This window comes from Haemorhous mexicanus, chromosome 13 (assembly GCF_027477595.1).
Source record: "Haemorhous mexicanus isolate bHaeMex1 chromosome 13, bHaeMex1.pri, whole genome shotgun sequence".
NCBI lineage: Eukaryota > Metazoa > Chordata > Aves > Passeriformes > Fringillidae > Haemorhous > Haemorhous mexicanus.
In genome coordinates this window covers 19344054-19360414 of record NC_082353.1, presented here as the reverse complement: position 1 = coordinate 19360414, position 16361 = coordinate 19344054, and the positions used below count along the sequence as shown (strand labels likewise).

Sequence of the window (16361 nt, the reverse complement as noted above, 5' to 3'; positions counted from 1 at the left end):
GCAGAGGAACTTGAGCTTTTTAAAATATCTTTACTTTTGACTGACTTTTAGCCCCTTCCAGAGCAAGGATTCCAGTGTTTTCAATGCAAATGCTCCTGGCAGTGCTGGTCTGTGGCTGGGGATCTGGGAAGAGGCTGAGGTTTTTCACCCTGGGCTGGGCAGAATGAGTCACTCACTGCTGGATTTCTCACTCCTGCTTGCTCGCTGCTGCCACAGGCTGTGAGGAGAAGCTCTGAGCTCAGCACTCAGCAATAGGAGGTATAGGCTGGGTAGGATTGTAGTTTTTAGTTAGAGCTGGTCCCAAATCAGGCCAAGCTTGACCTTTGCATCTGCTGCCCGTTCTTGGAAAGCAGCGTTTGCAGGGGAGAGAACTTGTGACAGTTTGTGCAAGTAAAAAACCATCTACTTCTGAAATCCAGCATCTCCAGCCTGATCCCAGCACTAGGACTGGCCACAACTGTCCCCTTGCTCCTGCTCAGGTCAGTGTTTGTAAGGAATTCCTCACCTCCCAGGTGCTCCAGGAACCTGGTGATGAGGGCTGGAGGGAGGCAGGAAAGCAGCCCAGCTTTTTCACTGCTGCTGTTATGAAGATGGAAACCTTCAAGGTTTCCCAGGGAATGGCCTGATTTGCTGCAGTGAAAGCACCCAGTTTAAGGGTAATGAAACTTAAGAACAGGCTGCAGACAGATTTGGAATCTCGTCATTGGTTTTGTCAGGATCACTTGGGCAGTGTTCCTCAGGGATGGTCTAACCCCCAGGGGCCAGTCCTGGTACAAATACAGGGATTACAGAAGGAAGAGTTCCAGACAATCTACCTTTTGATGAATCTGTATAGTGATTGGGAGGAAAGATTTCCCCTGAAATATGTGAACTCTGGATCAGACCTCAAATCCCAGAATTCCCTTATATTTCAAGATTAGGCATGTACTTATGAGCTTAGTTTAATAGTGCTATATTAACTAGTTTAATAGGTAATCATATGGTGAGGCATCCATGTGTGGAAGAAAACCATTAATTAGTGAGATCCCAGAAATGCAATAAGAAAATATGCACTACTGGGCTTTTCTAAGGTTTAAATGCTTTGGGTGCATGTTCAGTCCCAGCCCATCTCACCACAAGGCAACTGTGAGTGCTCCTTCCACTGTGCCATAACAGACTGGCCTCTTTTTATTACAGTTTGGGATAGCTTGCAGTGCACAGTCTAGCTAAAAAATATAGATATATTAGGAAGCAGAACTGTGTAACAAGGCTTTCCCTTGGTCTTCTATTGTCTGCAAGCCTTTCTGTCTGACCCAAAATGTCATGTTTCAAAGCCCTGCTTCATTAGGGTGGCGCCTGCAAGCTGCTGTTTAGGGTCTGTTAGCAGCCCCAGCATAAATCCCCACTTCCAGGAGTTTATAATTCAGCAGTAAAACATTGCTCTAGGCTGGAACTTGGCATATAAAGTCTCTCAGGAACAATTGTGATTTCTCCCTCCTTTATTTTTGCATTTGCTTATACACACACACGATTCATTCAGGAGGTTTTTACTGTCCCCTTCCTGCATTTAAAAAGATTAAATGACTGGGTTATTAATAGTTCAATTCTGACTACTGTGCTTGGCCTGTCCATGGATCTGCAGTGCTGTTAACCAGCTCTGTTTGATGGGTGCAGGTCACTGTTCCACAAACCTGTTCCAAGCTTAGTGGAAACAGCCCAGTGTGGACCAGCAATGGTTGTCTGGCTGTTAATTAACGTGGGCTCCAGTGTTAATTGAAGCTGTGTCCAGGCCTGGGATGCTCTAGGCATGGTGTCCTGAACCTGCTGCAGGCACAGCTAAAACCCTGTGTTCCCTGGAAGAACATGGAAAGGGCTGAAACCATGAAACCATGTCTGACCTTGGCATGGTTTGACCTTAACTCTTGATCCTGTACAGAGATATTGCTGGGAGATGATGTGATGAGATAAAGATTTTGTTGAAATCATCCTCCCAGCTCAACTCTTTCCTCATCAAGGCTATGTTTCAATGAAATCAGTTATTTCCTCATGTTTTTCCTGGTTTACAGAAAATTTTAGCATGATGAAAGTAATTCAAGTTTACTATTTCTCGAAATCATGGAAAAATTGTGTTTCAGCCTTATGGAAAATACTATAGTAACTTCTATTTTTCTTCAGTGTTGGGATATTTTTATAGGATATAAAACATGTTTGTACTGTGAAGTCCTTACAAATAAATAAGAGAGAACAACACTTTCTAAATATAATATGTAGACTGCAAAAATTTAGAAGGAGGCTTTTACAAGAATGAAATACTTTAATTCAGAGGGATTTTTTTTTTTCCTTCCAGAACTGATTTTAGACATTTATTCCTGATCTAGGTTTTGGTCACAGTTAAATCATATAATTTCCCACAATTCCCAGAGAAAGCTTGCTATGCCTGTATTTTTTTCCCCACTTGTTCCTGTCCACAGGTGTTTGCAAATTCAGGGTATATTTCCATTAGCATATTAGACAGCAGTAATTCATCAGTGCAATGTCCTCATTACTATGGAATTGAGGCACTCCCTGGACTTCTCATCTTTTTCACTCTTCCTCCCACTTATATTTCATTTATAAAGGCAGCCTCAGGAAGATCACTTCTCATTAGTATGAATATGATAGATAATACATGAGTGTTGCAGGAGATTTGACCAGGTGCTAAGCAGGGCAGTGTGAGCGACTGGAAGGAGGCAGCAGGTACCTCCCTGGGCAGATTTCAAAGGCCCTGAATTGCTTTATAGCAGATCAAAATTTGGCTTTATTATTTTATCTTCTGCTGGGTTATAATCGTATCTCTTTGCTCTAAACCAAGAGGGTTTTAATTTCCTGTATGTTTTTTTTTTTTCCCCCCTGAGAACACTGATTTACTGACTGGACACAAAAAGGCTCAATATGGGTTTTTTCATGCATTTTCTCTTTAACACGTGAGGAATAAATGAAATTCTCTCTTTATTTACTCAGCATGGCATACATCCTAAAGACACTCAACAGCTGGTTCTGGTGGGAGAACATCTGGATGCCCATCAACTGCACATGGGCAGATTTTGTGGACCGTGAGGGGCTCGTGTTTCCCAAACCCCATCAGCTGTACGCCACAATCCCGTACGCTTTTGTGCTGCTGATCATCCGCTTCTTCAGTGAAAGGTAAGAAACTGAAATGCAGTTCATGGCAATCCTCATTAATGCTGAAAATGGGATATCTGTAGATCAATGTTATGTTTTATAAAGGAGAATTAGTTGGTGGTTTACTAGGATGATCTGGTACAGATAACACAGCAGGTGAAAAATGGGAAAATATTTTCATTATTAGGTATGCGTGGCTGTGGTCCAATCCAGAAGGGAAATATTTCTGTCAAGCTTCTCTAGAACAGCATTTGGATACTTCTGATGGTCTCCTTTCCATTCTAAACCTTTTGGGTTTCCTTTTTCTCTTTCAGTGGAAGGATAGAGAGATTTGTCCTCTCAACCAAACCTCTCATTTGGTCCTGCACCAGAACATTCATGTGAGGTTGATAGACCCCAGGTGTCTCTCTTTGGCCAAGCTAAGCAGACTGGAGGGATCTCAAAGTTTCATGTGAACATTTATGCAGATCTAGTAAAGCTCGTTGCTTTTTTCCCCCCTCACTTTGGCACCAAAAAATGAATTGCTTCTGCAGCTGGAATCTTAGGGGACAGGCAGAGGTTGGCTCCACAGAAGAAAGCTACAATCACATAAAGATTTGCAGTGTTTTGACTTATTGATTTGTACCTTTTTTGCTTTACTGTCTTTTCTTTTTCCTCTAAAAGATGTGATTAGTAGGTTTTTATAATTATTTCAGTACAGAATGAGGAAATTTGGAATGTCATAAGTTGGACAGACTTAAACCAGAAGCAGATAAGATCATTCATGCTTCAAATCAAAAGTAATTTGGATCATATGTTCATAACCATTCCCAGTGTGTCTCACTGCAGTGCTGAGGGTAATTAGCCCACACATCTGGCTGCAGTGAGTTTGGGGAAAGCTGACCACTGCTCTGAGCAATGAGGAATCCATGGCTGATACAGCAGGAGGGAGGGGTTGTTCCTGAACACCCTGCCCAAGCAGGAAGGCGAAACCTTTGGAGCACTCTGCAGCAATTTGGGGTGGAAAAGGGAAGGGAAAGGGAATCCATCTGTCTCAGGGAATGGCTGTGTGCCACAGGCTGGTCCCAGCGTTGATCTGTGGGGGTGGCCCAGTGAAGAAGGTGCCAAGTGACTTTGCCACTGGGAGCAACTTGCCCAGCAGGAGTCCCTGAGCTCACATGGAGAGAGCATCTGGTCTCCCTTCACTCAACCCCAACCCTCTTCTGATGGCCACAAAAGTCAGGATGTTTCCTTGAGTTTAACAGCATTTCATGGCCACAAACTGCATTCCTTGGGTCTTTATTGTATAACAGCTGATAAATTGTGGTTCCCTCTTGGGATTAGCTGGAGGAGATCCCTTTTTCTCAGTGCACTGGCACGTTCTATGGCAGATTAAATTGCATCCGATTTGTTTTCTTCGTATCCTGGCATGAGAACAGCCAAGGTCTTGTAACTGTGTTGTATTTCTGAAGCTTTTCATGCTGTGTCTTTTCAGATATGTTGCTATACCTTTAGCAAAAGCCTTGGGTATAAAGAATGTAAGACGTGTGAAGCCACAGCCTAATCCTGTGTTAGAGAGTTATTTCCGGGAGTGCTCAAGACAACCATCCCAAGTAAGGATTCTCATTCTTCCAAACTTGTTTTACTCTTGGAAAATCCCACTCTTACTGTTTCAATCAGCTCTCAGCAATGACTTCATGGGATGAGTTCCAGCTGATTGACAGATGACTTAATTTATTTGGGTTTTTGTTGCTGTTCTGCTGACAAGGGTATATGGCATCCGAAACAGAAAATACATTTAGGATGTTTAATTTTCTGGCATGCTGTTCTAGGTTAGATTGTTAACAATATTTCCAGTGAAGATTAGTGTTCCTTCTTTAACTCATTCTGTCTGGAGAAAGCTTCAGCTGATGTCTGTTGTTGGAAAGCAGGATTGTATTTACTGCAGGAATGCTGGAATGGAAGTCTTTTGATCCGTTCTGTTACTGCATACTTAATCCTGGCTTATGTGAGAAAGAAAAGCAATCCTTCTATTACCACGCTGTTTGTTTTTAAAATTGAACAAGGAAAAAAGACTAGCCAATGTTTGTCACCTCCAAAAATGAGGCCATTGATTTTTTTATGGGAGGCAGGTACTTTGCTGTGAGTGCTGCCTCAGGAAGTTCCCTTACCTGACTACAGTTCCCAAACAATTGCAGTTTTCCTACACTGGTTTTGAAAAGTAATATGTGCTTTCTAGTAGTGAGGGATTTTGATAATTATTGATAGTGGAACTTGGCATTCTATCCCTAACTCTGCTGTTCTTTTATTGTGTCTTTTGCCTGATAACATCAGGAATAAATGTGCATGGGTGTTCACACACGAGCTCTTCTCTCTCTGGGCAAGTATCCCAATCTCAGATTCATTCCTTCCTTCTGCTTGAGTACAGCTGGACATTTGATTTCTGAAAGGAAGCACAGCATTTTTAGACTCCTCAGAGCACGGGAAGGATTCAAGCTGCCTCCTTTAGGTGCCTAGGTTGGGGAGCAGTGTGCCTGGGAAAGGCTGGCTGGCAGCTGAGGGCACCTGGGCTCTGCTGCATGGAAACAGAGTTGCTATTCCTGCGTGACAAGTGGAGAGCTGGGAGCCTGCAGGGTGGGCTGGACACAGTGGCTGTTTGCACTCCAGCTCTCCCTGGCAGCTCAGGTGCCTTTTCTCACATTCCAGAGGTTTCCCTGAGGGTAGGAGGCTCCCTGGACTGGCCTCACCTCGGTGGAGGCAGGTGCTGCCACCCACTATTTGCATTTGGGAGGAAAGAACTTCCCCAGGGATGAGCAAACACTCTCCTTTCTCCTGAGGCAGCCTTGGGAGGTCAAACTTGGGGATGGAGGAGAGGGAGGAAGCCCACAGGCTGCTGCATGTGGGGCACTGAGCTCCCCAAAATGCAGGAGTGTCACTGCCTTGTGCTGGGCACGTGCTGGCCTGGCCACCTTGGGAGCACTGGGGATGCAGAGGCCCCAGGTGTGGCACCCCCATGGCTACGTGCAGTTCTAGGCCCTGCTCCACCCCCAGTTTAGTTCTGGTGTTGGAGGGGAGCACTCTGCACCTTGCTCAGGAGGATTGACTTGCTTTGGATTTGAGAATAGAGCTCAGGTCACTTTAATTCCAGGCCACTTTTAATCTGTGAGACTCATAGATAAACAAATTTCAGTATTTATCATTAGGTAAGATATTAGCTGCCATGTCCATGTCTGTTCAATCATGGCACTTTCCCTTCCAGCCAAAGCCCTCATCTAACAGTAAAAGCATCTCTGAAACTCTCAGGTGTGAACGGAAATACAATAGAAGAGTTTGTGAATCTGTTCATTTTGTGCCTGCATTATTTACATAAATAAAAATCCAGGTTTCTGTGAGCATTACTCAAAAATACCCTCCCATGCATATTTAATATTAAATAAATGAAAGTGACATTGGAGTGCATCTCCTGTTAACATTCTTCTGTTTCTTGCAGTCAGAGATCAAAGGCCTTGCCAAAAAGTGCAACTGCACTGTCCACTTGGTGGAGAAATGGTTCAGGAGACGGCGAAACCTGGAGATCCCAACCGTGCTCCGGAAATTCCAGGAAGCTTTGTAAGGAAAGACAATGCCTTTGCTTATCACTGCTGTACTCTTCTTGGAGAAAATGATTGAGGTCCCCCCTTCCCAGAAGGCTGGGTCTGCCTGATGAAGGTTTTGGTTTCTGAATGCACAGACAAGTTGAAATTATTTAGTAGCATTTCTCCAAATGATGGTTAAAAGTTGAGATTAACTGTTTGTCCTGGGGAAAAAAACACCTTAAAATATTTTAAAGTTTTCTTCTTTGTGGAATAATAGATTTGTAGGCTCCTGGTTCCAAGTTTAAGATGAAAACATGCAGAGAATAGGAAAATATTTTCCTGTCTGCCAGTAATCATAGGGGAACAACAATGCTTACCCTGCTGTAAGTTTGTGCCCATGCTGTCATTTTGGGATGCTGTCATGTGTACCAAAGTCAGTTCCAAAGCAGGAATTGTGGCATCCAGACTGAAGGACAGGTGCCACAGCTTGATCATGGGATACTGTGTGAAACAGGAACTCAAACTCCCAGCTGAGAGTGGGCCAGTGAGCAGCTTTGAGTGACAGTAATGAATATGTAAGAAGTTTCAAAACCTCCTGCATATGATTTTTCACTTATGTGTGAGAACTTCCTCATACCTAAACACTTTAAGTGTGATCTAAAATCTCACACAAATTGCAAATCCCCAAATGGGCACAGCTCATCCCTTTTGGGTGCTGACATTAACTGTACCAGTGTAAAGCACTTTCAAGTGCTCTGTGTATTTGGCTTTTCATTAGCATAATTACATTTGCAAAACTTCACCTGATTATAATATTGAACCTCTGTAACTGTAGATCAGCTTAAGGAATGAGGGTTAAAAGTACAGCACAGAGCTCAAAGTTGAGTACTTTATCAAGATTATTTCCCGTGTTAATCAATGTGATGATGATTTAGTGGTGTCCCCTGTCAGACATAAATCTAGATGATAGACAGAGGTGTGTCTCTTTGAAGTCTGAGCTGAGTAAACTCTCCTGACACGGTTTATGTCTGCTATTGTTTTGGGGATCAGTTAATTTGGTTTCACAAGTGACAATAAGATTTCCTGCTATTGCTAAAAGACCTGCCTGCCATGTGTGCCTGTCTCTAGTAACACACAGCTAAAGACTGAAATTCCAACTTGCTCGGCAGCTTGAGTGAGAATGAAGCAAACAGGTTTCTCTTGTGCAATTTTGTGAACCTTGCTCTGCTCTTTGTCAGTGAATTTAATTGAATATAATTCTCTAGGCAAAAAAATGAGGAACAGAGTTATTCCCCTCTAGTAGCCAGTGTTATGAGTGTTATGAAATTTTTTGAAAGCCTGCAATCTCCAGGATCTTTTTTCTGAATCACAAGGAAAATCTGATGAGCCAGATCTAAACCATACTTATGCTATTAGTGCTCCCAGTTAAGCAACACTGGGGTTTGGAAAGGCCTTTGCATGAAACTTCACTGCCTTGTAAGATTTACCAGCCTTTAACTTCCCCTACCAAGTTCTTTTTTGTTACATTCACTTCAAGAGAAAAGATTCCTGAAGTTAAACCAGAAAATCCTCTTGCACAGCTCTTGTTGAGTGCTCTCTCTGGTGGCCAGGATCAGAGTTTAAAAGGCACTTGAGTAAAATTGGGTGAATTTGGGTGAGTTTTACTTCAGGTCTTATTCACCAAATTCCTAAAGAAGCTGGGCTCAGTGCAAAATGAGGCAGTGCTCTGGCAGCCTTGCACACAGAATGAGTTCATCTGAAATGCTGTTTATTGCCAAATGCATTCAGTGTATTTAATATATAATATATAATAGGGCTGGGGACTAATGGCACGGTCTTGTAGGTGCTCTGTGCTTTGAATCTGATTCAGAAAACCCCACTTGCACTTTACAACCAGCACAGAATCAATTCTGCCATATCCACTGGCCACTCACACCTTGTTTGGAATGGGGGGCATGAGGGCAGAAGCAGCTGCTGTGTAAGGTCTGTCCCATGCCAGTGCTGTGTTTTCCAGCATCTCTTGGTTAACTCTGAGCCAGGTATTCCTTGTGGGTTCCACTGTGGCATTTCCACCATGTGCCTCTGTGCTTTCCCTGTTCATGCAGTGCTTGTTGTGTAGTGTTATTTTCAAATCATCTGAGGGAAGATAGTTTAAAGTTGAGAAGAAAAACAGTTGTTTATCACATATGTATCAAGTGACAATTTTGTAATTATTTTCCTGACTTCTGTTTCAGGTGTGAGGCACTTTATCTCACCTCCAACATTCCACTTCCTCATTTTTGTTTGCTGTTTTTCTCATAAAACACTGTCTCAACCTTTGAAAATCTCATTCTTTCTCCTGGCACATCTCCAGGGGATGTGGGGCTCAGAAAGTAGGGGCTGCTTTTACCACACAGGTTCTCCTCCTCTTCTCTCCTTAGGCACTTCAGTAACTCTTGCCAAAGACCCCAACCTCATTTTCTACATCTCCCAATCCATTGGTACAGTGTTCTTGTGGTGCTTTCTCCTTTTCAGTGGGTTTGGGTTGTTTGGGATTTTCTTGCTGCTCTCCTCTGGGATACCTCTTGTTCTAGAAGAAGTTCTCAGCAGCTCTGGGGCCACGGGCCTGTCCCTGTGTCACAACCTTCCTTTGCCTGCCAGGTCCTGCACTGTTTCCTACTGGACTTGCAGAGCTGCTTAGGGGAAAGGTCAGGCTTGTTCCTGCCCAGGGGAAGAGTGGAAAGGAAGGAGTTTTCCATCAGCTGTAGAGGTGGGAGTGGGAATGCTTGGGCTGAGGCTGCAGCCACACCCAGTCCTAGGGACAATCCCTCCCACACAGGCTCCAGAGTCATCGGGAGCCAATTGCTCCAAATCACAGCACCCTGCTCTGACACCTAAAAGCAGCAGCACAGTTCACTGAGATGCTCAAGAGCTTTTTCACTTTGCTGACTTAGCAGGCTGATGGTGCAAAGCTGGAAGGTTTATCTGCCTTACTGGATATCCATTTAATCTACAAAAAGCTTAGATCAGGCTAAATTCTGGCACACCTAGTCAAAGATGAGGTTTTAGTTAATTAAGACCTTGTAGCAAGATGTAAACTAACCCAGTAGATGCTAATAATTCATAAGGCTCCCCTGTTGTCAGTAATTGGTGTTGAGAGAGATGAAGTGAAGGAACCCAGGAAAAGGTTTGTGTTCTCAAACATTAATTTTCAGGGGATTTATTGCACTTTTTGTGGTCATTCTCTTGATCAGTTCAATCCTGACTGGAAAATTATTGCTATCATGACAATTAAAATATCTGTATTGTGATAAAGTAAAAGAATTTCCTAGTTTAGCAGTGAATAAAACCTTAAATATTTAAGTATTAATAATTCAAATACAGTTAATTTGTGGCAATCCTTAACACTGAGTGTGAGGCCACATTTATGTGAAGATTGCCTGTGATATACAATGATCTGTAGTAATTGTGGCTCAGGACAATATCTTTACACAATATAATGGTTTGTTCCTATTTTTTCATTTCAATTTTGCAGCTGGCGATTTTCATTCTATCTGACATCCTCCATTGTTGGATTTATATTTCTGTATGATGTAAGTTAACTTTTTGAAAGATTGATACTCTAGTTTTAACAATAATTTCTAGATTTTCTTGAATATCATTGAAAGACTGAATTCAATGGCTCTGTGCGATCAGATCTTTGCTCTATGTAGTCTGGATGATGGGCTGCAATATGCACTGAGATTTAATTTTTAAGTTCAACTTTAGACCTTCTATGACAAAAGAATTTATGAGTAATCAGTATTTTAAGGCAAGCTTGAAGAAGTCACGCAGATGGTTTTACAACATGCCTTGTTAACACCTACAAATGCATCACATGGCCATGTTTTCCTCAGAGGACACCATAAACTTTTTTTGGCAGCACTTTTGGTGGTCACAGCTATTTATTGAGGTGTTGCTGCTGAGTCAGAAGTTGCGAATAACAGAGATTGGTGCTTGTACCTCTGTGAGCCCTGCCTGGGGTGTCATTGGTGCTTCCCCGGAGCAGATCCCGGCGTGTCTCTGCTCATCTGGCCCTTCTCCCCAAACACTGCTTATCATCCTCATCCACTGCTCTGTGTGACTGGTAAACACAGCAAATCTAATCGCTGTGGCAACATATCTTGAGTAATTGCAGTAATAAAACACACACCCACTGCTTTGGATGATGAAATTGTGAACTGGAACGTTTCAGGTGTCCTGAAAAGAAGCCAAAAAGCTGGGAACAATATAATAAATCTGAGATGTAAGTTCCTTTTAGAAATTGGTGGAGAACAGTTATCAAGATTACAGCTTCTTAGCCTGCTCCACTTAGAGAGATTTTAAGTAGTGAAGATTTTGAGTGAAGGTGATAATTGTTGCTGAGCTGTTGCAGTGTCTGACTGAGGTGTCTTCCCCAGAAACCCTGGTTTTACGACATATGGCAGACGTGGGTTGGTTATCCGTTTCAGGTGAGCTTTTTGGCACCGGGCCAGTGGCCTCCAGGCATTCCAGGTATTTCCCCATTGGAAGGGGTAATCTACAGCAGCCTTTTCTCCCTCCATGTGGGCACCACCTACAGAGGTGGGGCACCAAAGCCTCCTGCCTTTTTTTGGGAAGTGCTGCCGACTGTTGCAGGACTTCCCTGGGATCTGCCTGTGCTGCAAGTTCCCCCTCCAGCACCCACCCCAGGACACCAGTTACTCACTGGAGATGTTATCAGTGTTCCCAGGTTTGCAGAACCCCTGCACTGCTCCAGGCCCCGCAGTGCTTCAAGGCAGTCTTACTGAAATAACTCTGCCCCATCCCACTGCCTTCTTATTCCTGTCCTGGGCCAGGAATACAAATAATCCTGCCTCCCAGCTGAGTTTTCCCAGCTCCTGGTACACACCTGGGGAATGTACTGACCCAAGAGAGCAGCCAAGCTCTGCTCTCCCCTAGGCAGATCCATAGGATTTTAGCATAAATAATTGACATTTTGGCTTATTATGTTAATTGTTCACCAAAACAGAGGGGGTTTATTTGCAGTTGTTTGTAATTAAATGCAGAAGGATTCTGCATGTAGTTCTGTGACAGAAACGTGGAGAAAAAGCATGTTAAAATCCAGAGGTGGGGGAGGAACTGTGGGAATTGAGAGTTTGGGCTGAGCAAAGGTTAACATACTTGGCTCTCAGAACATCCTTCTTAATGAAGCCCAGGACAGGAATTTAATTTAGCTTAATTTTTTAAGCAAGAGTCACCAGAGAAGCAGAAGTCAGGAAAGGAAAAAAGTAATCTCACTTGACATTTACTTTTTCCTGTTCTCAGAGTTAACTGTGTTTTTCCTCATCACAGACCTTGCTGCCATCCCAATACTGGTACTACATGGCCGAGATCGGCTTTTACTGGTCTCTGATATTTACCCTCGGGATTGACATCAAGCGGAAGGCAAGTGCTTGTGCCTGTCGGTGCTCGGCGAGCGGGGAACGGGCGCGCCCGGAGCGGGGCTTGGCGCAGCCGCGCGAGGGCAGCATCAGCCCGGGAGCCCGCACAGCGCCCGGAGCCCCAGGTGCCGGGGGGGCTTCCCGGCCAGGGACCCCCAGGGGCTGGGATTTACCTCGATTTGCTTCTGTCCCTCCCAGGATTTCATGGCTCACGTCGTTCATCACCTGGCAGCCATCGGGCTGATGAGCGGCTCTTGGTGCGGCAATTACGTGCGGCTTGGAACCCTGGTGATCTTCGTGCACGACACTGCGGATTTCTGGCTCGAGGTAACCCTGCTATCCAGCTGGGGTTTCTTGGTTTTTGGTTTGTTTTAATTTATTTTTTTCTGTCCTGAGTTTTTTTGGCTTTGTTGTCAGAGACATCTTTCTGCCACGAGTTTCGTGTGATCCCTTCCTACCCCCGCAGGGACGCAGCTTTGCAGATTTGTAACTTGTAAGATGAAGAGCTTCTAGATAATTTAAACTGATACTTTGTTACAGAATCCATTATGAGAAAGGAGCAGAAGAGCATTTCCTCAGAACAGAACAGGGACTGGAAATAAAGCGCCTCCCTGGGTTGTTCGTGTTTCACTGATAAAATTAGACCAGATTATCCACAGCATCACAGAATCACTGAGGTTGGAAAAGACCTCTGACACCAAGTCCAACCTGTATCAGGTATTTTCTGGCAGAAGAAAAGTTTCTTCTCCTGGACTGAAGGGAAAGTCTCTTCCCTGCACCAAATATCAGTGGCAGTGTTTAAGAAGTGTCCTACTCTGCACAGAGCACTGTGATCAGAGTGGCTTCTGGGCTTCTTGGAAGACATACACAGTGTTTCTTCACTAAAATTACCCTGAGTTTTTAACACCAGGTTTGAGGGCACGGTTTCATCACCTCCTTTGGTGGCAGTGCCAGTGTAAGCAGCCCTTGTGGGCTGTTGTGTGCCACTGTCCATTTCTGTTCCTGATACTTTATTTTACTGTATCAGAACAACTAATTGTGGGTTGTGCACTTGGGATTGGTCCAGATTAAATAGGTTTTCTTGCTGGTTTACTTTTAATCCTGAATTGCTCCTAGGTCCAATTAACTCTGTGGCCTTACAAAGAGTTGAGTTGACAACTGGTAAGACAACACTTAGATGGAAACTAGAGTTGAGTACCAGAACAATTTAATCCAGCCCTCCACTCAAAAGGAGGAGGAAAAGAAAAGTTAATCAAGCTGCTGTTTAAAACTTAGGTTTGGCACCTGCAGCTTTGCTCACACTTGGAAACTGTGCCCAGGGTGGTTCCTAATGGAGCAGGGGGAGCTGGACAGTTCATTTAGGGGAGAAGCAGCACTTACAGCCCTCATTAGTGGGATAGAGACCAGCACTGAGATCTCCTGCTCTCAAAAAGGAGAAGACAGGGGCTGAATCAGGCCCTGAGGAGGGTCAGTAACAGGCATGTCCCAGAGCACCTGCATTTCAGGGGTCTCCTGAATGTGCAGGTGTAGCAGCAGCTTCTCTTGGAATTCAGTCTGTTTGGAATCTGGTGGAAAAATGAGGAATTACCTCTGTTCTCAAGAGCACTTTGTGTTTCCATGACACTTTATATTCTGGTCTGAGAGCTGTTCTTTAAGCCTTTGATGCAGAGTCCTTTCCTTCGAGATAAAAAGAGAAATATAAACAAAGAATCTGGTCTGATGGTGTTTTATTATGTATCAGTAAAATGATTGCTTTACATGTCAAACTGGGAGGAAATACTCTTCCCGCTTAGGTGGAAGATGAGTCTCTATTTATGAAAACACAGAATTTATTTCAGAGAATATTTATAATTTGCTTGGGGATTTTTATCCACTGCAGGCAGCCAAAATGTTTAATTATGCTCGCTGGGAGAAAACTTGCAACATACTGTTCATCATCTTCTCTATTGCATTCTTCATCACCAGGATGATCCTGTTCCCCTTCTGGTAAGCAAGATTTAATCCAGTCCCAGGCTTTTACTTCATTCCCACTCCCCCTGAAATTTTAGTGTTGCTTGTGATGGAAAAAGGAAAGGAATGGACTGGACTTGAATATTCTGCTAGTGAGAAAATGGACAAAACCTGCCATTTTCTTTTAAAATTGTTATGTAAAAATAATTTTAAATGAGCCTCTTTAACCTAAATAAAAGCTTGTATGTGTTATGTAACTTGTTTTGTAAGTAGTAGTTAAATGCTACGAGCCCCTGCATTTTCAAGGGGACTGAGCTCCTTAACTAAGAGAAATCCTTTTCCCTTTCATTCCACCCTTCCTGCTGTAGCTGCAAAGTCAGAGTACATGACTGTAGGTAATTTTTTTAGAGCCTCCTTTCTGCTAGCCCGTCCTTGGGTAGTGCCTCACCTCACTCACATGAGGAGCACTCAGAGAAGTTTAGGTGAACCAATTAATTTATGAAGTCAGCACAAATAAATCTTAACCTGCTAAATACTTGCATGCCTTTGCAGTGCTATGATTTAATCTGCTTTGGAGTATCCACATGGGTGCTTAACGTGTTTATCTTTTAAAAAGTGTTTAATGTGTTTCACATTCACAGCTCTAATTTGCCCCTCCCTGCACATGGACAAACCCTTAGAGACTCAAGCTGGTTAAATTAATAGTTCTGAACATTGATCAACATAAGGCTTTAATTTCCTGTAGTATTTTCTTTCAGAAATGCTGATGTCTTCTACTTTATTGTTGTTTTTTTAATTAGCTGTACAAGTATCTGCAATCATTTTGCTTCATTGAGTTTCTTGTTCTTCAGTTCTTGAGCTTGGAAGCGAAACGCGATGAGATTAAAGGGACTCAAAAAGCCCCAAATAATACAGAAGTAGTCAAGTCTGAAGATGGACAAAACATATGTTAATTAACAAAAAGCCCTGTTGCAAAGCCTCTAGGATTTTCTCTGGAGTGTGGATTTCAGATTAGAGAGAATTTGCACTAAAAAAAGGCGTAGGCAAGCGCTGAGTTGCACAGTATCTAGACCACACAGAGATGGAGATCTGAAAAACAGAGACTTTTTCTAACCTCACTTAGAGTACTTCCATGCCAGACTCAAATTTCTCATCTTCTGAAGTCTGTATTTCAACAGAGATGCATAATCTAGTTAAGGCAGGGCTTGTTAGTTAATCTACCATCTCTGCAGAGCTTTTTAATATCAAACAGCTAGGAATATGAGATTAGAAATAAGTGTAAATTAGTGAAATAAGTGTAAGGAAGAGATCTTGCACCATAACAATGATCTTTATTTTTTAGGATTCTTCGTGCCACGCTATATCAGCCTACCTACTACTCCACCACTCCTGTCATAGCATATTTTTTATTCAATGGGATGCTATTAACCCTCCAAGGCTTGCATTTATATTGGGGTTACTTAATTTTCAAGATTTTGAAAAGGTTCGTTTTCCTAAAGGTAAGAAATTTGTTTCTTCAGAAAGATGTGTAAAATATCAAACAAATGCCAATACCTCCAATGGATTTCCTTGGAATTTTATGGTAGTCCTAAACTTTCAAGTCAGAATTTCTGATAGGGGTCTACAGAGCATGGAGATGTTCAAATGTGCTTTGCACCTCTCATTGTCACACCCAATGTCTTGGTTGGAATACAAAGACTTCAGCTGGGACAGGGGTTTTTTGCCTGTAGTTGATGTTTTGTACCAATAGTAAATGAGAAATGAGCTGTCCCAGAACCAGAAGCCCTAAGACGGTCCAGAGCTCCTCAGGAATTCCTGTGTTCTGAGTGAAAGCAATCTTTTGTCACTGGGCTTTGTAGCAACTTTCCAAAAAAGAAGTGAGTGAGTGATGAGAGCTTTGACTACAATTTTTCTGCAGTATTTAAATTTCTTCAGATTTGCCTAAATCTGAGGTAGCCTAAACTTGAGCACTGGTTTTGGATCACAAAAACCAAATGAAGCATATCTGGTATTATATTATGACTCAATGAAATACTGTCATATTCTGTTGGAGGAACAGTGCAAGTCTTGTCTGCCTAATCTCCTTTTACCTTGTACAGAAAACTCACATGGGAAAAAACTCTGGATAACACTGCCATTTATGTCTTGTTTGATTGCCTGAAGTAGTGACGTTTTCACAAGGTCTTGTGCCATGAAATGTGCAGTGGAGTGCAGGGTAGATAAAATATTTATCAAAAAGCATTTAAGGGAAGGACTCTGGAGAATGTCACTAAGATTTGGCGCAGGTATTGACAGG

The 16361-nt window shown here is 42.9% G+C and overlaps 1 protein-coding gene across 4 annotated transcripts in view; it reads left to right on the top strand.

Moving 5' to 3' along the window:
• The window catches only part of CERS3 (ceramide synthase 3), a 42799-nt gene that overhangs the window by 11223 nt on the left and 15215 nt on the right, over window positions 1–16361 (top strand). For 3 of the 4 annotated variants that reach the window (XM_059858640.1, XM_059858642.1, XM_059858639.1), the window contains exons 2-10: window positions 2980–3162; window positions 4616–4733; window positions 6611–6729; window positions 10210–10267; window positions 11114–11164; window positions 12027–12119; window positions 12314–12442; window positions 13995–14101; window positions 15408–15564. In XM_059858640.1, coding sequence (XP_059714623.1) covers window positions 2981–3162; window positions 4616–4733; window positions 6611–6729; window positions 10210–10267; window positions 11114–11164; window positions 12027–12119; window positions 12314–12442; window positions 13995–14101; window positions 15408–15564 — 1014 coding nt within the window. In that variant the 5' untranslated portion in view covers window position 2980. The remainder of the gene's footprint in view (window positions 1–2979; window positions 3163–4615; window positions 4734–6610; window positions 6730–10209; window positions 10268–11113; window positions 11165–12026; window positions 12120–12313; window positions 12443–13994; window positions 14102–15407; window positions 15565–16361) is intronic. The other variant, XM_059858643.1, reaches the window with a different exon arrangement.